At 40.7% G+C, this 22,610-nt stretch overlaps 2 protein-coding genes and 1 long non-coding RNA gene across 3 annotated transcripts; all 3 read right to left on the reverse strand.

The window, feature by feature from the left end:
- Positions 1-4,430: 4,430 nt before the first annotated feature.
- On the reverse strand, positions 4,431-9,695 carry LOC120293590 (disease resistance protein RUN1-like). The gene is made up of 4 exons (XM_039313278.1): positions 9,229-9,695; positions 7,311-8,409; positions 4,603-4,631; positions 4,431-4,494 (listed from the first exon to the last, which is right to left on the reverse strand). Exons 2-4 carry the CDS (start codon positions 8,253-8,255, stop codon positions 4,431-4,433), a joined length of 1,038 nt encoding a protein of 345 aa, XP_039169212.1. The 5' UTR covers positions 8,256-8,409; positions 9,229-9,695.
- Positions 9,210-9,780, reverse strand: LOC120293591 (toll/interleukin-1 receptor-like protein). Its single transcript, XM_039313279.1, has 2 exons — positions 9,456-9,780; positions 9,210-9,355 (listed from the first exon to the last, which is right to left on the reverse strand). The coding sequence occupies exons 1-2, from the start codon at positions 9,778-9,780 to the stop codon at positions 9,210-9,212; spliced, it is 471 nt and encodes a 156-aa protein (XP_039169213.1).
- A 6,385-nt stretch (positions 9,781-16,165) lies between these two features.
- LOC120294142 lies at positions 16,166-19,504 on the reverse strand. Its single transcript, XR_005551626.1, has 3 exons — positions 19,365-19,504; positions 18,860-18,996; positions 16,166-16,668 (listed from the first exon to the last, which is right to left on the reverse strand). It is a non-coding gene; the product is annotated as an uncharacterized LOC120294142 (long non-coding RNA).
- Positions 19,505-22,610: the final 3,106 nt, after the last annotated feature.

Genomic DNA, 22,610 nt, shown 5'->3' on the forward strand with positions numbered 1-22,610 from the left:
TTAACCAAAATGACTTAATCTTAATGACGTGCAATGCAATGCAATGACGTACAAATGATTTTTTATTCTAAAAATGCAATCTATCCTAGAAATTGCAACTAATTTATCCTAAGACAAATTTCATTTTTTTTTATGATGCAAAACATGACTATCTAGATTAAAATTCTATCCAGCTTATATTAAGGATCGGGTTAGACTAAACCCTAATTTAAACTAAGATATTGCCTTAACCTAGCAAGCTCCATCCTAAGATGCAGACATTAATCTAAACTTAAAATGAAACATGCAACTTATTCTAATATGCCATGACGTGCAAAGAATGCTCTAATTCTAAATTTTTATGAAATTCGAAATTAAATGGCCAAATAATTAAACATGCAATTCAAATTTAAAAAAAAACTAACATCCTAAATGAATGCATTTTTTTGGATTTTTCATTTTTTCAAAAATTCAAAATAAATAAAATTCCTATTCTAAACATGCAAGATAACCCTAAAATGATGAATATTCTAAGACGAACCTAATCTAACTCAGATTTGTTTGGATCTTTCCTTTCTTTTACGGGAGCAATCAAAATAAGATATCAAGAACAGCACGGCAGCAAATCAGAAGCAAGATATCGTCCATGTCCATTTTGGAAATAAATTGACGAATCGTATCTCGTGCATGAGATCGGATTGGCCAATTTCAAAGAATATCGCAAATCGTATCTCGAGCGTGAGATCGGATTGGTGATTTTTCCGTGCGATTGCGAGTCATATTTCGAGCGTGAATCAGACTGTCAATCATATGCACGTTGCGAAATTAGGAAAATTTCCTAATTCATGAGGGATTAAGAGATCTTTTGGATATGGCAATAACGAACAAATATTCAAATAAATCGCGATCCCATGGATCGGACAATAAAATATAAGAAAATCGAATCAATAAAAAATCTTACCTAGCTCTCGATATCGCACCAATAACTTTTCCAAATTGGGATGTCGACTCGAAACCGTGGACCAGCGGCAAGGGGCTCACAAATGGCGGAGGCTACACGGCTCGCGGTGTGGGCGGGCTCGCGGAGATAGAGCTTGCGGCTAGTGATCTCGAAGGAACAGGGAGAGTGCTTTTTATTTGGCCTCATCCACAGCCGATCCCACCGAACTTTGTCCACATACCTCTCTTCTTTTTTTCGTGCGTTGCCTAAATTCTCTTCATCGTTCAATTAATGCGGTTTGACTTTTTATGCAAGTGCAGGGAAACATGCAATCGGCGGAAGCAAATTAATACACGATCAGGACATGTATAAGCTGACTAAACAGATTCCTTTCGCTGCTTAACTATATGCTCATCTTCACGTGAAAGCTCAACCTATTTGAATATTGATTTTGCAAACCTGGACCGACGGACGGTTCGGCTCGGACAGCTGGATGGCAGTGCTTGGCTCGACTAGGAAACCTGCAAAGAAAGACCAGTATTCGTCGTTGCTGGGGATTCCGCATATGGCCTAATAGGCCACACGGATGTGGCTTGCGTCGGGGATGCCTGTAGAGATCTTGAACATTAACTCGTTTCCGAAGCAAAACAACAACAAAATATATGCGATCAAGGACTTGTGCGCCAATTTCTTGATAGAGAAAGGAGATGAAAGTGAGATATTGATCGAGAATGGGCGTGAATCTCCACGGTAGCAAAAAGAATTTGATTTTGAAGACTTAGTGGGCAACGGGATCTTCAATTGGCCAGGCGGGTCTCATTCTTCACGATTTCTCTTTCATGTGTAGAATGTCCGCTCTCTCTCTCCATTCTCTGCTCGTCTCGGAATTGTGGCCGTCTCTTCAGTATTTTTTTTGTCGCCTTGAAATAGAGTAGCCCCTTTTTGCGAATGTTCTCCTAGCGTCCGCGAGAGAGGTGGAGCTCTGTATCCATTGATGAGGGGATGAGATCATGAACAAATATTGGAGAGAGAGAGAGAGAGAGAGAGAGAGAGAGAGCTCTCCCTTGCGAACGTGTTCTCTTTTCCTTCGAGTGACGGCCGTTTGTATCGATTGTGTGGCCTCCTTTTATTCTTCGTCTGCGAAGGTCCTTTATAGGCAAAGGGTTTGAACTATCATGGAAAGAAAGCATATTTCGTTTCCTTTTGTGCATGCTTTGAAATATATTCTATTTCCTTTTCTTTTCCTCATTGACCGAATGCCTTCTCTGCAGGGATATATCTTTTTTGCAAATCCGTGTGCCCGCAGTGTAGAACGTGCCCAACATTCCCTTCTCATGCTGATCTTTCGAATTTCCTTTGTGCATATTGTACGAATCAGACCAGATAAATTCTTTCCTCTTAAAATAATGCTGGTCAATTTCTTGCTCCCCACGTTGACCGAATTATGGCTAAGCGCATAATTTTCCTTCACGTGGATGGGCTTCTCCATGTGCGAATCGGTGGCCGCTTACACGCTGTCCTTCCTTTGCATTCGTTCCCTTAAATGCACAAATATGTCGGTGCCAATATGCTGGAAATTTCTTAATCAACTTTAACAATTTAGGACACCCATGTAAATGTAATATCAATAACCACGGAGGAATTATTCACTTATCCAAAGTTTAAAGCCATCCATTCACCGCCGGCCCAACAAATATGCAATTAAATTAAATATGCTCCTAATGACCATATGTTATGCAATTATATATATATATTTAGGGGTTAAAATTAATCCCTGATTTTTATGCGATAAATGACTAAACGGGTCGCCAAAATTTAGGTGTCAACAGCTGTCACAAAAACAGAACTCACCAGCTTTCGAAGTGGTTGCTACACTCTTGTGGACTACCTAGAAAGCCAGAAACAATTTTATCTTCCGGCATCAACATCCAGATCCACTTAGGGTCGTTGATCTGTCTCTAGCTACATTGTTCGGTCGGCGCAGTTGTCCTCCATAGCAGGCGGTATCACGACAAAAACCTGTCTCAGCCCAGAAGAACTCTAGCGACCCCCTGATCCTGAATTCCTGAAAGTGAACATCGATGGAGCGTTTCAACCAGGCGGATGCTTGAAGGGACTATGGCCTGCATCTGCCGTGATCATAATGGGAAGTTTATCGATGGACTTACCAGAAGTTTTGTAGCTTCGTCTACTTTGCAAGCCGAATATCATGCCTTCACGATCACTCTACGCTACCTGTTGGAGAAGAACAGAGCCTCTGATCTGCTTGTGATCGAATCAGATTCAAAAACCCTAATCGATTCGGTGACAGGCTTAACTGATTCGCCATGGGAGGTTCGATCGCTCTGTGCTGAAGCTGTGGCTCTTCTTCGCGACTTCTCCAATTTGCGAATTAGGTTTTGTAGAAGAGGGGCGAATTTTGGGGGGCGAGATTGGGCTGCTAAGGCTCATAAAACCGGTTCTCTTCCCTCTAGTTGGGCCTCCTCGCCTCCTCTTTTGCTTTATTAGATATCCTTTATGCGGATGCTTTGGTTGCTAATTGTAATATTATCTCTTTCTGAATAATATTACTTATTTCCGACCAAAAAAAAAAAAGAGAGATGTTTGCTTGGATATTGGGCAAAGTTGATTCTAATTTAAAGGGTTGGAAAGAAAAGCTTATCTCCAAGGGCGATAAGGAAGTTCTGATCAAGACTGTTGTTCAAGCAATCCCTCAGTAAGCTATGGCTATATTTAAAATCCCTACTTCTATTTGTAAATCTGTTGAAAAGAAAATTGCACGCTTCTGGTGGCAAAATAATAGTACTAAACCTGGCATTCACTGGACAAACTGGGAACTGCTTAAAAAGAGTAAAACCAAAGGTGGTCTTGGCTTTAGGGACCTTATGGATTTTAATAGAGCCTTACTTGGAAAGCAGGCATGTCGTTTAATTCAGGGACCTTCGTCCCTGTGGAGTAGGCTATTTAAATGTCTCTATTTTCCATCATGTGACTTTGCACAAGCTGAGAAAGGTAGTCGACCATCCTGGGGTTGGCAAAGTCTGTTAGCAGGACGTGATGTTATTCTACCCAATCTCTGATGGGCAGTAGGGGATGGCCGCACAATCAGACCAAGGACTGATCATTGGTTACCAAGAGGAATATTAGGTGGTCCAGCTCAACGAGATGAACCCCGTTGTTAGCAGATTATATTGATTTCAGCCACAACACATGGAATGCTCCTCTCTTGCGAAGATTTTTTGATGATTCCACTGTGGTTGAAATTCTTACCATACCAGTCAAACCTAATTATATTTCGGATCAACTTATTTGGTCTGCATCTACTGATGGCAAATATAGTGTCAAAAAGGGATACCAATCAATTAGACAGAGATAGCCAGTCCTCTGTGGCGTTACTCTCAACATAGCCATTGATTCGACTCAAGCTTGGGAGATGCTATGGAAACATATATGGAAGCTGCAGATACCCCCAAAAATAAGACTATTTCTGTGGTCCCTTAACCATGATGCTCTACCGACCAAGACTAACCTGTTCTATCGCCACATTATCCCAGACATTATATGCCCTCTCTGTTCTACAGATGCAGTAGAAACAACAGCACATACATTTCTATATTGCCAATGGACAACAGCTATCTGGTCTCATCCTCTAATTAATATTCAGATTCCTACACCACACATACAATATCTCGGAGATTGGCTTGGAAATATGCTGTCACAAAAACAGAACTCACCAGCTTTCGAAGTGGTTGCTACACTCTTGTGGACTACGGAAAGCCGAACAATTTTATCTTCCGACATCAACATCCGGATCCACTTAGGGTCGTTGATCTGTCTCTAGCTACTGTTCGGTCGGCGCAGTTGTCCTCCATAGCAGGCGGTATCACGACAAAAACCCGTCTTAGCCCAGAAGAACTCTGGCGACCCCCTGACCCCAAATTCCTAAAAGTGAACATCGATGGAGCGTTTCAACCGGGCGGTACTGAAGGGACTATGGCCTGCATCTGCCGTGATCATAATGGGAAGTTTATCGATGGACTTACCAGAAGTTTTGTAGCTTCGTCTACTTTGCAAGCCGAATATCATGCCTTCACGATCACTCTACGCTACTGTTGGAGAAGAACAGAGCCTCGATCGCTTGTGATCGAATCGGATTCAAAAACCCTAATCGATTCGGTGACGAGGCTTAACTGATTCGCCATGGGAGGTTCGATCGCTTTGTGCTGAAGCTGTGGCTCTTCTTCGCGACTTCTCCAATTTGCGAATTAGGTTTTGTAGAAGAGGGGCGAATTTTGGGGCAGATTGGGCTGCTAAGGCTCATAAAACCGGTTCTCTTTCCTCTAGTTGGGCCTCCTCGCCTCCTACTGCTTTATTAGATATCCTTTATGCGGATGCTTTGGTTGCTAATTGTAATATTATCTCTTTCTGAATAATATTACTTATTTCCGACCAAAAAAAAAAATCAATAGAAGATGGTGAAAAATATTCCATATTGCTCTTATTGACTTCAATAACAATACTTATATTCACACCACCCCCCCGGGGGCGGGGAAAGTTTAATTAATCAGTGGTAAGCATCAAAATTTTAAAAACTAGAGCAATAAATCCGAACACATGAAACTTCTTTTAAACTTGTTATTGGATTAGTGTCTCGATTTTGACCCAAATAAATCAAACCCCGACTCAATGTGAATATACAAATCGTGAACGAGGGATTTTGAAGTTTTGACTATCCACTTTTGTTAAATAAATTTTCTAGAGGTATTTTATTTTTAAATTGTCGGTGTTAGTTTTAGTATGTGCATGCTTTCATCATTTGTTAACATGCATTTCCATAGCAAAAGTAATTTCAAGCGAGTAGTGCCCCTCACTCGACCTATTCAAGAAAATGCATGTGTGAGACATTAAAATAAAACTCGACCTAGAAACGGTGTTACTTTTTGTAGTTTGAGTTTGCTTTATTTCAACAAGACACTATACAGGCGCTACGTTTGCGCTCTGTTAACGTTGTGCTTATTTTCATTTGAACTTTGTAACTAAAATTTCGAATAATAAGAGCAGGATGTTAGGAAGTGGGAATGATATGAGATGCTGATGAAGAAGACGTTAAATAATCTTCGAAGGTGTGAGATGGGTTGGTTTGAGAAAAAGTGCTCTACAAAAGTGAGACTTTACTGATTTGCCATAGGCATAGGGAATCCTTATATAGGGGTAAACTTGGAAGGAACCTAAAGTGAGATTAGACTAGATTCTATATAAACTAGATCTAATATGCGCTACGCGCACCATTTATGTTGGATTGGACCTATGACATACTTTTAAAGATGAACAATTCTCTCTTTAAAAAAGAAGCAAAGCAAAAGTTTATTTACTTATTTCTTTTTCTGACAATTGATTAATTATATTTAAACAGTGAGTAATGGTGATTATATTATATATAATAAATTCATGGAAATATGAAGGTAAAATTTTAAGGGCTTCACCTTTTTAGTTGTGATATTATATTAGATATAGACTAGACCCAAGTGTACCACGGGCGCCATTTATGCTGGATTGGTGTAATGACGCCAATAGAAGTATCAAATGATGAACAATTTCCTTTTTAAAAGAAGTAAAGCACCTATTTATTTTTTTGTTTGACAGCAGACTAACTATGCTTCGACAATGGTAGTGGCGATTACCGGTGTTTTCACTTTTAAATGCTAAATGACAAAAATAACTTGCGGGTTCATTTAAAATTGATTAAAGTTATTATCTTTATTTGATTTTGAAGTAACTTAATTGTGGAAGTTGTACGCATCGAGTCTAGAAACGCGACAAAGTAGAGCCTATTGCCCACAAAGTAGGAGGAGTTTCCAGGAAGTGAAGGTACCCTTATCCATGAGAGATTTCCATGCATTTGACGTCTTTTTAAAAAAAAAAATGTTTTGTTTAATTATTAGTTATTATCTAGCGTTATTATGAACCAACTAATCTTCATTTATTTGTTCTATGATGTTCATGCTTCATCTCTATTTATTATTGTAGTCTTTCAGATTATCAACATTTTCTACTAAATATGAAAATTACAGACTTTTACAAAACAAGATTTTTAGTGTAGAATTGTTAATAAAAGACTTTAAATTTGTTGTAAATTAATTTTTTGACATATATAATTTACACCATTGAATCTGAATATTTGGATATATTCCATTTCATAACCATCACGAGAGAATATAACTTCTTCATCCTTAATTAGCCGTCACAATTAATCTATGATGGGCATGAATCATGAAAGGAATTTTTCCTAAGAAGTAGGAGCATCTTATCATACTAGATAAAAGATTGGAATAGATCAGATTAAATGTATGAAATTACGAGGGAGAGGGAAAGAAGGAGTGTCATGTATTACCTTTTTTCCCATTAGTATGCTGGAGGCTTCATTGTTGACCCATAATCTGCTTCGTCTCTCAAGCGGTCCTTCTTTGCAAACAATTGTCCTTCCAAGATCTCTCAATTGATCATGCATCCTTAACTCACCATGACCTCCAATTTTTATTAAACTCCTCAGCTTCAATTCTTCAATCCCTTGACTTGGATAAAATCCACAGTCCTTCCACATATAAATTGCGAATTTGCTCTCTTTGCCAATAAAGAAACAAGCAATATCGAGAAAAATCTCCTTATGTCCATCTTCTAATGCATCATAACTTATCTTCAATTTGTCTTGGACATCTCCATATGGTTCTTTTCTTAATTTCTCTAGCACATCTTGCCATACTTCTCGATCTGTTTTTTCATACAAGCGTGAACCTATTACCTCAAGAGCCAAGGGAAGTCCACCCATGGTGGATATGATCTTACGAGAAATATACTCAAAGTCCCTTGAAGAATGGTCCATATGAAATGCATACTTGTTAAATAAAAGCAAAGAATGCACCTCATCCAATTCATTCAATTCGTACTTGTAGTCTACCTTGAACTCAGATTGATCCAGAATAGCTTTATATCTGGTTGTAACAATGATTGTACTTCCTGTCATAAACCACTTACGATCTCTAGCCAAAGCATTTAGTTGATTCAAGTGATCTATATCATCCAGAAGAATGAGAGTCTTTTTCCCTTTCAATCTAGATTTGATCACATTAATTCCATCATCAACGTTCCAAATTTGACGTTCGGTTGGCTCGATTTCCTTAATTAGTTGATTTTGTAGATGATGAATACCATTGCAGTGAGCTGTTTCTCGAATATTTGAAAGGAAGCTACGATGCTCAAAATCATTCGATAGCCCGTTGTAGATGACCTTGGCAAGAGTTGTTTTACCGATCCCGCCCATGCCATAGATTCCAATCATTCGAACATCACTGGTAGAAGTGTCTACCCAATTTCTAATTTTATTCACATGATCACGGATTCCAACTAAGTGTTTAGTAACATCAAGCTGAAAATCATGTCCCAATTTGCCCAGAACAATTTTGATAACTTTTTTCACTAATTCTCCTTCATGCCTATCAAACAACAAAACTCATGATAACTTTGTAAATATGCTTAATCTAATATAAAAGACACCTACATAAATGCTAAGGATGGATGGAGCGAATTAACATACAAGATGTTTCGGTATTACAAATAACAATGGAAGATGAACATGGCAGTCATTTCATTTTTTTCCCCTTTCTTTTATGCCGATGGATAAGGTGGTGCACGTGCCCATTAAGAGTCTTTGGAAGTATAACGTTTGTTAGAAGGCTTAAGGTTGCCGCGAGTTAAGGATAGGAGGTAGATTTTTTTTTTTTGCTTTTTGTGGTTACAAAAAAGTTTAGGAGGAGGGGGGTTCCCAATTCGAAGGCCAGGGACTCCCAAGTCCCAACTGCCCACGTTGAGGACTTATAGTTGACTTTCGGATCGCCTACCAATGGGAGTTTACTAGCAGTGGCAATCGAACGTAGGCATGGTCAATGCGAACCATTCGATCCTTATCAACTGAGTCCTTTGTAGACATGCCGTTTAGAGATTGATACTATTGGCCCGAAGGGGTTGTCGTTTCTTTGTTTTTAGCTCTGTAATTGAGACAATTGTAAAATTCTTGGGCACCGCCGGATACTTTGGTTTTAGTTGTTGTTGGTTTAGTTTTCAAGGGACATCTTGGGGAGTATAGTGTTTGCTGTCCCTGGGGCATTATGGTTGTTCATGGGGACATTTTGGGGTTGTGAGCTTGTGGTGGAAGTAGTTCATCCATATTTTCATCAGCTTTGTGTGAATAAGAAAAATTACTTACCAAAATAATAATAATAATAATAAACAAAGTTTAGGCTGAAGCGAAGTACCCGTTGGCAAATTTCTCAGATTCCCAACCATTTAAGTAACTCACTTCGCTAAGTGCTCGCTGCCCTTCCTGGATATCCTTCTCATCAAAATGCTCCTTACTTGAATGGAAGGCCTCCCCAAAACTACCTTTTAGATACCGAACATGTGATGGGTTCACTTTATAAAAAAATGGGCAACACTACGTGTGACGTGCTCTTGCTGCAGTCCATAATATGAATAAGCTCACGGAGACACCATTTGCTTGATGCATAATTTTCGGAGATGATGGGGATCAAAATCCTAGAGCATGTGATGGCATCAAGAATATATGAACCAAATTCCTTGCCAATTGGGATGTTGTTATCGTCTCTGAACACACAAATTGGTACAATCCCTATGTTGACCAGACTATTATAGAGGTGATCGGTGAATGCCTTGCGGGTATCTGAGCCTCTAAAACTCAAGAACACGTCATATTGGCTGCTATTTCTTCCTGAGGATATCTGAGGGATGAAAGGAGCGGATACTCCTTTAGTACTCTCCTTCTCTGCACTCTTCTGCCCTTTGTCCATGGCAACCTGAGGGGAAAGTTGAAATTAAATATACTTTTCTGCTGCATAAAAGTATTGATAAATAACGAAAGATGCTTTTCTGCATATGCTTTAGTCTTTGCATTGTCTTCTTTTGGACCTCACCCACTAAGTCGAGTCAAATTTGTTGGCTTGGTCCAATCATGAATAACGTATGTTACTCTGTTAATTGAAAATTGGGATATGAGAACTTAATTCTGGGGACTAGCACATTGCATGTATTTAAACATCAAAGCGTTGGTGTGCCTACACTTGGGTGAACAATAGAAGTGGTGAGGAAGCTGTAAAGGAGCGAATAGATAGAGCTGTGTGCACAATGGAATGGCGATTAACCTATCCGGAAGCTGAAGTTTACGCTTTACCTGCTATAGGCTCGGATCATTGTCCACTACTCTTAACTACAGAAGTCAAATTAAAAAGGAGGAAGAGGAGTTTCACCTTCGAATCTTATTGGCTTCAAGATGATGAATGCCACAGGGTGGTCTCAGATGCATGGTCATCAGCCTTAAGTCACCCCTTCAGCATCTCCAAAAAACTGCAGATGACAACTACAGCTTTGGCTAATTGGAGCAGAATGAAGTTTACTGCGGGTCATCATCAAATAGATCTCTTAAAGCGCAGCTCCGAGTATCACATTAATCAACCCTTTGCAATTATAATAACAATCGGGTTAAATCGCTGAAGGCAGATTCAGAAAATATGGATACGGGAAGAACACTCTTTGGGCAATGCGATCTCGCATCAGGCGGATTTGAGAGGGGGGGATAGAAACACTAAATTTTTTCATGCTACTACGATTCAAAGACGGAAGAGAAATAGAATCAGCATGCTCAAAGATGTAAACGAGGATTGGATTCGAGACCCAGATCAGGTGAGGCACATGACCAACTGTTTTTTTTTTCAGAATCTTTATTCTACTGCTGGTCATCGAGACTATGGCCCTACTTTAATGCAATGCCCACAGATAGTGACAGATGAAATGAACAATCATTTAATTGCTGAAGTAACAAAAGAGGAAGTACAGCTAGCTAATTTCCAGCTGGGAGCAACCAAAGCTCCAGGACCTGACGGTTTTAATGGCCTCTTTTATCATAGTCATTGGGACATTATACAGGATGATGTTTTTACTACAGTGCAGAATTTTTTCATTACTAGTGTGTTGCCTGCTGATATTAACAGAACTTCTATATGTCTTATTCCCAAAGTACCGAATCCAGAGAGGTTAGATCAATTTCGCCCCATCAGTTTATGTAATTTTCTATACAAAATTATTTCCAAAGTCCTAGCGAATCAATTAAAATGCTGTCTACCAGATTTGATTGCCCGAACGAGTGCATTTGTGTCGAGCGGAAGATACGAGGACAACATTTTTATAGTTCAAGAGGTCTTACATCAATTTAGAATTCGACGAGAGAGAAGAAGAAATTTCAGGCGCTCCTAAAACTGGATATGCAGAAAGCCTATGATAGGAGAAAATATTCAGTGGTTGCAACCACTGAATATTTTCTCCTATGATAGGGTTGAGTGGGACTTCTTGGAGGACTATTTGCGCCAGATTGGTTTTCATGATCGATGGGTGATATGTCTGATGCAATGTGTTAAAACTACCTCTCTCAGTGTCAAGATCAATGGCGAAGATCTACCTTACCTTAAACCAACCAGGGGAATTAGGCAGGGAGATCCTCTTTCACCCTACTTATTCATACTCGTGGCTAATATGTTATCCACTCTTATCCAGCAAGCTATCAATATGGGTCATCTACGAGGACTGAAACTTAACAGGTGGTGTCCTGTTTTATCCCATCTATTCTTTGTTGATGATGCAATCTTTTTTCTAGATGGTAAAACTCAGGAATGTCAAAACTTGGCTAGCATTTTAAACTAGTACTGTATTGCAACAGGACAGGAGATAAATAGAAATAAATCAGGTCTGTTTGTTAGCAAAAACTGTCCTATATCTCTCAAGTTAAATATGGCCGGAGAACTAAGAGTGCCAATCCTTGATAAAATCAGAAAGTATCTAGGCATTCCCTCAGATTGGGGATCCTCAAAGAGAGATATGTTTGCTTGGATTCATACACGAGTGAATGCTAAATTGGCGGGGTGGAAAGAACAGTTGATTTCCAAAGGAGGGAAGGAGGTTACGTTAAAAATGATTCGGGCTCTACCTTAATATGCGATGTCAATATTTAAGATTCTGTCTCTATCTCGCAAGTCCGTTGAACAGAAAATCGCCAAGTTTTGTTGGCAACACACTAGTACTAATCTGGAATTCACTTTGGAAGTCTTTGGGATATTCTAAAAGAGAGAAAAGTACAGGGGTTGGTTTTCGAGACTTATTATCTTTCAATAAAGCCCTTGCGGGGAAAGCGAGGCGGAGACTATTTCAAAATCCTTTATCTTTGTGGTGCAAACTTTTCAAAGCCTTATATTTTCCATCTACAGATTTTTGGCATTTGAACGGGGATCCCGACCCTCCTGGGGTTGGCGAAGTCTTCTAATGGGCCGAGATTCAATTCTTCCTAAGTTGTGTTGGTCAGTCGGAAATGGCCAGAGGATCAATGTTAGACAAGATAAATGGCTACCTATGGGAACCCTATGTGGACCTCTTAACAGAGAGGAACCGAGAACAGTTGCAGGCTACATAAATACAGCACAAAATGCATGGAACATCCAGCTTCTCAACCATACATTTGACGAGCATATTGTTAAAGAAATACTGGCAATTAAATTGTGGCTAGCATCTACTGAAGACAAACTTGTATGGACAGAAACTGTAGATGGACAATACATAGTGAAGAGTGCTTATCATTTCATACAGAAATCAGAGGCTACACAGATCGTTTCTCACCCGTCCTCATCTTATATTACCCCCAGTCATCTATGGAAGCAAATTTGGAAAACCAAGACGGCTCCTAAAATACGCATCTTTCTCTGGTCTATCAGTCACAATGCGGTTCCTACAAAGTACAATCTGTTCCGTCGCCGAATCACCAATGATCCATTTTGTATACTCTGTTCTACCCGTTCCCCCGAAACAACGAGAACATTTATTTCTGCGGTGCCCTTGGACACAACATATTTGGAACCATCCCAATGTGCAAATCAATGTAACGACTTATGCAACTCATCGCATAGATGCTTGGCTTGCAGATATATCACAATAGAAAGGTAACGTACCGGATTTTGAGACCATAGCAGCTCTTTTATGGCAGATCTGGAAGGCCATAAATCATGTCATCTTCCGCCATCACTTCACGCACCCGGACCAGCTTGTTAAATCAGCTCTGGCTCTCACCCACCTGCATATTACGGTTCGAAACAGCAATCGAAGCGAGAACCGAGAAGACGGGGAAAAAATCGCCGAACCCTAACACTACTGGCTCCCACCGTTGCAGGGCATGATCAAAGTGAATATAGATGGTGCCTTCCTATTGCAGAAAATGCAGGTGCGATCTCCGGCATCACTCGGGATCATACAAGCGATGCTGCTCGGAGGCTTTACCAAAAGCGTTCCAACAACCTCTGCACTTGCAACGGAGATTCAAGCTTTCTTATATACTCTAAAAGATCTTCTACAACAAGGAAAGCATCACTCTGACCTGATCGAGAAAATATTCAGTGGTTGCCAATCACCACGTCACCGTCCTACGTGGCGCGCGCAATTATAGGTGGCTCCACAGTGGTCGACACGTGTCCTTGGACTCATACCAGCTGGAAAATAGAGAAGTCAAAGTTCTTTTTCTCTCTCCTCTGCTGCGGCTGAAAAGAGACTTAGTAGAAGCATTAATTAATGCTGTTGCCGCTCAAAAACCTCTCTCTTCGTTTCAATTTTCAAGCGCTTTTTGCCTTCTCCTTCCTCAAGTTGAGAAGAGAAAACGCAGATACCTTCTCTCTCCTTCTCCGGCACGCCTGACTACGTTCGCCTCCGCCTCCACCTCCACCTCGCCATGCCCCTACCCTTTCCCCAAAGCCCTCTCGTCGGTTGCAGGTGTTGGTCGGATCTGTCTCTGGCACGTTGCCTCCTCGAAGACCCCCGTTGGGTCACAGCTGCTGGATCCCAAGCGCCCTTTGCCTCCGCCGTCACCTCCGGAGTCTCATCGGCGGCTACGATCGTCGGCTCACTCTCCTCTCTCCCACCCACGCTCGCGCTGATCTCTTGGGTTTGCCTCCACACTTCACGGGTTTCATCCTTAAGTGAACAAGAGTAGCATGGCGATTCTTAACTTTGTGGGAGAGAATCCGGTAGCGATGGCAGGGGATACGCTAATCTATCTAGTGAAGACACGCGAGCGACTGTGAAGGCGGAGAGGCACGAGACCCGGCGGTCGCAAGCTTCTTACGCTTTGGCTTCAAAATTGCTGGCGTCGTGCCCGAGCCCGAAGTCAAGAATGACCCACTCGCGGTTTATATTGCCCGAGCCAGAAAAGCAACGACCCCGACAAACGAGCGAGTGGCGTGCGAAGGCGAAGAGGGCTCGGGACCCGACACTTGAAAACTTCTTCCACTTTGGTGCCAACGCGGCCGAGCCGAAAATGAAACCGACCCACTTGCAGATTATATCACCGGAACCGAGAAAGGCGACGATGGTGACAAACGAAGCGAGCGGCGTGCGAAGGCGAGAGGGCTCGTGACCAAAGTAGCTGCAAATTTCTTTCGCTTTGGTGACGACATGCCGACCCAAAATCGAAACCGAGCCACTCGTGGTTTCTATCGTCAAAGCCCGAAAGGCGACGACGGTGACAAACGAAGTTGAAGTGGAAGAAGGAGCACAAGAGCAAGAGGGCGAGGGCGTGAGGGCTTGAGGTGAGCGAGGACCGGGAAAGAAGACAAAGAGCTCCATGTTCAAACGTGAAAAGATCTGTGCAACGGAGAGAGAGAGACAGAGGAGCCATTAATGGCCGCTCGGCCTACCGCTGCTCGCAACTAGCCCAAAATCACAAGCGGCTTATGTTGTGTAAACATGCAACGTAGTATGTTTGTACATGTAAACAATGAATAGAATGTTGTGGTGCCTCAATGCGTTCCTTTTCATCTTTCCTACAAGGCCTATGATTAAATGTGAGCCTCTGCAATGCCAGCTCTACAAATAAACAATCTCCAGCTTTAAACACAAAGTAATTGCCCCTTCTAATTTCACCGTTGTCGGGGTTGTGAAAATGCTGTTATGCGTGTCTTTGTTCATTCATTCAATATGATCATACAAAGTAGCTTCCTTCTTGTCCTAGAGTTTGCGACGGATAAGTTGCAACATCTGGATATCAAAAGCGAGATACGGATATCAAGAACATGGATGGTTTTCATGATTTACATCGCTATTCAACGTCATGCTAATTTGAGGTGCCATTGCAAAGGGCGGCTCCCTTCTCTCTTTCTCTCAAACGTTTCTCATGTTTTTTTATTGGAATCAAGGCGTAGCAAGTCTCATGTTTATAGAGTTAAATCAAGGCAGAATCGTCCCTTTCATTTTTACTTGAAAGTGCTTTAGCGAAAGAAGTGCCTTCAAACTGAAAGATTGATAAATGGGTTATCGAGTTTAGCTAGATGACCCAATACTCCAATGATCAACATTTCCCGATGCTATAAGCAAGAAATAACGTAAAAGAAAGAGCATTCCCAACACACCAGCATAAAACATAGATCCGTGACGAGGACCATATACACCACACAAAAAGAGGACTTCGTAAATGGCGGCAAATCATCATCTTCTTTTCTAATCAAATCAATCGAACTACTTCAATAAAATAACATCTCAGCTCATCCACTTAAGCCAAGAAATAAACAGAAAATGCAAAGGATATAAAGAAAAATCACTCCTCTCTCTCTTCCGCCACAAATCCCTTGTGGCTGTCGCTGAACCTTGAAAGTCAGCGCCACCCTTGCATATCCAGCCTCGCAGCCTTTTTGCTTCAAAATGGTTGATGACGTACCCAAGCCAAAATCGCGACCCGATCCAATAAGCGGTTTGGAGCCGAGAGATGGAAACGCGACGAGGACGATGGCCAAGAAGGAGGAGGAGGGCTTGAGGTGAGTGAGGGATAGAGAAATGGCCTTGAGGGAGGAAGAGAGAATGGAAGCCTTGTGTATGATGGAAATCCCTCCACGCCCAGTCGTCCAAGGTTTCTCCCACAAAGGTAAGAATCGCCATACTACTCCTGTTCACTTAAGGTTGAAACATGTGAAGTGTGGAGGCAGTCCCAAGAGATCGGCTCGCGCGAGTGGGGAGAGGGTGGTGACGAATTGTAGCCCGATGAGACTCCGGAGGTGACGGCGAGAGGCAAGGGCGCTCGGGATCCGGCCGGCTGTGACCTAGCGAGGGTCTTCGAGGAGGCGACGTGCCGAGACGGATCGACCGGCACACTGCGACCGACGAGAGGGCTTTGGGGAAAGGGTAGGGGCATGGCGAGGCGGAGGTGGAGGTGGACATAGTCGGGCGTGCCGGAGAAGGAGAGAGAGAAGGTATCTACGTTTTCTCTTCTCAACTCGAGGAAGGAGAAGGCAAAAAGCGCTTGAAAATTGAAACGAAGAGAGAGGTTTTTGAGCGGCAACAACATTAATTAATGCTTCGCTTGAGTCTCTTTTCAGCCGCAGGGGAGAGAGAAAAAAATAACCTTTGACTTCTCTATTTTCCAGCTGGTATAAGTCCAAGGACACATGTTGACTGTTAGTGGAGCCACCTAGAATTGCGCGCGCCACGTAGGACGGTGATGTGGTGATTGGCAACCACTGAATATTTTCTCGACTTGATCATTGAAACCGACTGCCTGATTCTGGTCGAAGCAATCAATCACGAGCATCTCCCACCTCCCACTGTGGGAATGCCATGCCTTTCTTGCCGAGTGCGAAGATATTTTGCCCTCTTTTTCGAATCTGAAGGTGCATCACTGTAGAAGATCAGCAAATGCCATAGCCGACTGGGCTGCGAAAGCCCACGGTCGAGGTTCCCTTTCCCCAACTTGGGCCTCTTCACCTCCTCCACCTTTGTTAGATCGATTTGTAATGAAGCCCTGCTAGCGGGTTGTACTCTTTTCCCTACTTAATGAGTAATATAGTCTATTTTCCGACCAAAAAAAAAAACATCTAAGCGTTGGTCCTTTTTATTTGGTTATTGGCAATCAGAATTTGGTAAGTCATTTGAAAGCGGATAATTGAGTTCAAACGAGATTAGAAATGTGGGGAAGACGTGATGAAAGGAACTAGCTAGTGATTAGGAATGTGATTTGATATTTTAATTTTAATTGAAATTGTCAAATTTCGGAATGAAGTTGGAAATGTGAATAGAAATAAACAAATGGTTGTTATTTCTTTTATTTATTTCACACGGCCTCTCATTTCAACAATTTCATGTAACATGAATCTATCATAAACTGATATGAATCACCGAGTTATTCTCTTCAAACTTTCAGATTTAGAAAATGGATTAATACCTTGTTGATAGAGCTATAATTTGTTAGATAACACCAAACGGACTCAGTGCTCTCTTTTTATGCACTTTTTTTCTTCTTCATTAGATGATTGAATACAAAGAGAGAAGGATCGGCACAACAAACACTATAGAGGAACGACTAGAAGCGAAACAGTGCATCCCTTTGTTTATCTTACCCAGACTATGCCCTTTTTCCACGGAAGTCTGAACGATTAGAAATTAAGTAATGTTTTGATAGACGAAGAAGGAGAAGAGAAGAAAGAAGAAAGTAAAGGAAGCTGCTGAGGAAAATTCAGGAGGACTTCGGTTTGGAAAAATGGCCTTGAGCGCGTGTCCATATTTTCGTTGGAGGGCCCACCTTGAGAATATCTTCGTAAAGTTTTTTTTTTCTCCAATTAAATGGAAGTAGAATACTATTATTGGCTAAATTCGTGACAAGTCATATTAGATTAATTAATCCCATTATTTTTGTCGAAATTTGATCCCATTTTAAAGCACGAATTTTTATAACAAAAAAGGTGTAAGATATGAGTGATGTAAAGCGAAGTGAATCTCCTAATATGCCTGTATGGTTCAATTTGTTTAATTGTTTTCATGAGCCTATGTCAAAAGATCTAATATATATTTCATACTACATGATATCATGTAAAAGATCCTAAGAAGACTCATACTATAGATTTTTGGTATGTTTTACATTGTGATGATTGAAACTCTCATGAGTTTGAAATCAGATAAAAAGTAGCAATATAGTTAAAAATGTTCAAACCTCCCTGCACTTTTTAATTCCTCGTTCACTATTTTTGCAAGGGCAGACTTCGTCAATTTTTTACAGCTTCGAAATCAGATAAAAGGTAGCAATATAGTTAAAAATGTTCAAACCTCCCTGTACTTTTTAATTCCTCGTTCACTATTTTTTGCAAGGGCAGACTTCGTCAATTTTTTACAGCTTTGAAGGGAGAAAATGAGTTAAAGGTGAAATGGGATATACTTTTTAGGATTACCTGGTCCAATAATTTGAGGAAAACAGATTACTTGTTCGGAGTGTTCTATATAGGGAGATATAATTGTCGAGTTAAATCTCATTAATAGAATACTTGTTTTTAAGGTGATTGGTTTCGGGATGGATAGATTTCATACTAAGAATTTGGAACTTATCTTGTCGAATCGTTTCTCAATTGTTTAAATCGACATCAGAACTTGTCGACCCTAGAATTGGCCTACTTCTTTTTTTTCTGTTTCTTTTTTATTTAATTGATCTAGGACCTTCAAATATAGATAAACCTCACAATGCATAAAAAGAGGTCCCCAGATTCAGGTGAATTACCTAGCGAGCTGGCAAGCCAACTCATTCTAGTTTAACGAAAGATCAACACTAAATTACGATGCAACGAACGATCAGATAGCTTTCCTCTTTTGCGAAAGTCAAATCTGAGCTAGTGACATGCTACATCAACAGGAAACAACGATTCGAAAAAAAAAAAAAACCCTGCTCAGCTATTCAGCAGCCACCCATATCTCCAATAGAAAAAAAAAAAAAAAAAGGGCCCGGAACACGCTAGTTCAACCGATTATTCCAATAACAAAACGATGAATCAATAGAAACGACGCGCTGAGAAGAGATAAAAAAGTAATTACCTTCGCGAATTGAGAAGCAAAGAGAAGCGCGAGGTCAGAGAGAAGACCCGAAACGAGCTTCAACGAGAACTTTCAAGAGGGAACTGAACCAAGAAAGCAAGCGAGGACTAATCAATAGACGATAGTCTTGAATTGTTCTGCAATGCAAGAGAGAGGCCGAATGTAAAAGATACAGAAAGTGAGAATTATGAGAGAGAGAGAGAGAGAGAGTTGTGTAGTAAGAAAAATTAGCAATTCCACCATGCCCGACCGTTCGTACCAATTGTTTAAATAAGAGAATTATAGTAAGAAAAATTAGCAATATAGGTGATGATCATTTTAAAAGGTTAGGAATTTCGAAATTCTATATGCTTTAAAGGGTGTTGGCTGTTACGCAATGAGTAATAATCAAAATTTTCTTTGTCATACCGAATGTAATATTCTCATAATGAAGGTAGGGCTTACTTAGAGGAGCAGTGTAGAGATGAAATAACTTTGACGGGTTCTGTATTTGAAGAGGAGTTACCTTGAAGCAGATCAAGTTATGACCGAGTCCTAAAAGGCAGTACAATCGAAGGATCACCTTCAATCCTCAACTTGGAGCTATCGAAACCAAGTATCTCTAAACAAAAATGAGCGTCTTGGTTATTTTGGGTGATTTTTTTTTGTGTTTGGCGTGGTGTTCTTATCCGATGGGTTTCTCCTCTTTAAGCATTGTCACCTGACTTTAAATGAAGCTTTACTTCTTCTCTTGCCCCAAAGGAGACGCAATCTTGTGGTTGATTGCGTTTCTTTGTGGGCAATTTACTTATTATTTTTAAATCTAACTTTTTTGACCAAGACCACCAAAGAATAACTTCCTCGAAAGGCCAGACTATTTCAATTTAGATTTTAAAGATATTTTGTTACTTCTCTTTGTAATTGGACCCGTGGCCACTCAAATCAAAGTGACGATGGGCGACCTTGAGCTTTACCTTCCTCGTTAGCCGAAAGAATCAATAGTTCACGTTGCAGTCAAGGTTTCACGATCAAAACTAGTTTTCGCATGATGATGCTCCTCCATAAGAGCCCCACAATCATCTCGTTTGCTTGGCAACTTTGCATGCTGCTCGTAGTGGAAATAACTTTTTCTCTTGTCTCAAAAGATGAGCCAGCTATGCTGGGACACGCACAATCTTGCCGTGGATTTGCCCGTCTGTGATGAGGAAATTTACTTCTTTAGCCGATTAACCCACGCCTTTTAGGTTTGTTCTTTTTAGCGGGATTATGAGGCCAATCAAATGTAAGTGAAGATGGGCAGCTTTTTGCTTTCCCTGGCTATTGAAATGAAAGTCTTTCACTGCTAGAGGCGTTAGAAATTATCAAAAATTTACCTTTTAACTCATATTTAGTGAGCTCCAAAAAAAGAAGAAGAAGAAGTTATATTTAGTGAGCTGAATCGTATATAGATTAGCTAAAATTTCAGAATAAATCGTTATGAATTTAAAGTAACAAAATTTAATGAGTCTGAATCATATTCATAAGCGATTCATGTTTATTGAAAAAGAAAATAGTAATGATTTTTCCATTTGCGTGGCTCCTTCTTCGTGGGCCGCCTGCATAGTGTGGTACACCTCGGCACATGGAGCCCATATGTGGTACGACAATTGCACAAGCTTTTTCTTCCCTTGCCTATTGCCTTGACCAATGCTTGAGCGACACGTCATTTGTTCTCTCCTCGTTCTACTGCCCACCGAGGGTGTTCATCGAACCCAACATGCATGCCGACCGCCAGATCTAAGGGGACTCATGTGAAACTTATATGGGTCTCGTCATTTTCAATTTTCCAAACATGATATTTGTCATGAGAAGATGGTCCCCGGGTTCAGGCGGAACGTGCGCTTGCAGGCCCACTCATTCTAGTTCGACAAAAGATGGTAAACTAGAACAATGAAAGCGAGTGAGGAGTAAGCAGTAGGCGATGGTCTCAAATGGTTCTGCAGGGGAGAGACCGACTGTGAAAGATGAAGAGAATGTGAGAAATGAGAAGCGAGGGAGGAAACGTCCTTTAGCTTCTTCACCCACACGCATGTGGTCCCCTCCTCCCCTCTCTCTCTCCACCCGCACCAGTATAAAGTTTTGTCGGTTCATATTTAAGAAAAAGCTTGGTGTTGCGATAGGACGCGGCGTGATGGTGGGGTACACCTACTTTTTGGGAAGTTCTTTCCCGATTTCCAAGATTTCTGATGCTCTTCTGAATTGCTTCTTTCCGCGCAACATATTTGAGCCCTCGTGTCCTCATGCCGTGCGAAAGTTTGCATGATTTGATCGCAAAGAAAAACTTTCAAGATATTTTTGTTAGCGCCCGAATTAGCTTATTGAACTTCGGAACCCGAAGATAATGAAGCAGGCTCAAAGCACAGGAATCCATAAAGAATGGGCCGGGATGTTAGCGGTTGATAAATGAAGATCTCGAACAATGCAATAAGGGCTTGCCAAAACTAACGAGATAAAGATGAAAGCGATTACGATAGACGATACTAATGGAAACATCGACAAGGCTGGACGGTTATTGATAAAGAGTCGAAACTTCCGAAATGTTGTAGATATCGAAATAGTAATTGCAAAACAGCAATTACATTTAGAATACTACCATAAATAGCCGAAAATGCACCAATGTAAAGGATTTTTGGCCAAATCGACAAATGATTATCCAATTTCAAGCTGTTATCTTTTATTTATCACACTTTTACGTACAATTGCACCTATATTTTTCTCTTGTTATTCCTGCATTTACTTTTGTCAGTAGTTTAGATTAGTTGCTTCCTTTTTGGAGCGACACAAAACCTATTAAAAATAATAAAAATGAAACTCTATTATCTTTAGTGAAAAATCTTTATCGAAACTTTCCCCAACGAACATTTTAAAAGAATTAAAAAGTATTTTAATTCTTTTAATTTCTAACCTTCTTAGTAAAATAAAAGGATTTCAAACAACATAGATTGAGATCATCCGTTCGTATGATATCTTACTATATCGCAATTGTTTATGAATGAGCATCAAATGTAATGCTTTGATCGATAAGAAATTAGGTGCGACGGGATTCGATTACTTTTAACAGAAAATAACTGATCTTTTACAATTATAGTGTAATATACCGTTATAATGTTCATGTGGGATCCAGTATATGCTATTACTTACCGTGCGCCTTTCCTTGGTTTATCAAAATAGAAGATCTGACGAGTCAGAAGATCTGAGGTTCTTGATGATGCATCCTCCAACATGTGTCTAGTATTGACCTAGAGATGAATATAAAATTATAAAACGCCGTTATTTCCCTAAAGATCCTAAGAAAAACCATATTATAGATTTTTGGTATGTTTCATATTGTGAGGATTGAATTTCTCATTTCCAAGATACTAGGCTGGTAGTCGTTGAGAGGCTAGTGCAGCAGAGCTTGGATCCGGCCGGGGGGGTGTTTTCCAAATTTTGTTACAAATCCCCCCGCAGTTAACCCTTCCGTTTTATTTACGTGGAACGGGGGCTCCAATAACCACGGCCTTTGTTTAAGGTCCTTAGGTGGACTAACCAGCTGCCTTCACTTCCAAAATGGTGGGCGGTCGTCGAGAGGCCAGTGCGGTAGAGCTCGGATCCGGCTGAGGGATGTTTTCCAAATTTGGTTATAAATCCCCCCACGGTTAACCCTTCCGTTTTATTTACGTGGAACAGGGGCTCCGATAACCACGGCCTTTGTTTAAGGCCCTTAGGTTGGACCTAGTATGTTTCATATTGT

The sequence above is a fragment of the Eucalyptus grandis genome, chromosome 5 (assembly GCF_016545825.1).
Source record: "Eucalyptus grandis isolate ANBG69807.140 chromosome 5, ASM1654582v1, whole genome shotgun sequence".
Lineage (NCBI taxonomy): Eukaryota > Viridiplantae > Streptophyta > Magnoliopsida > Myrtales > Myrtaceae > Eucalyptus > Eucalyptus grandis.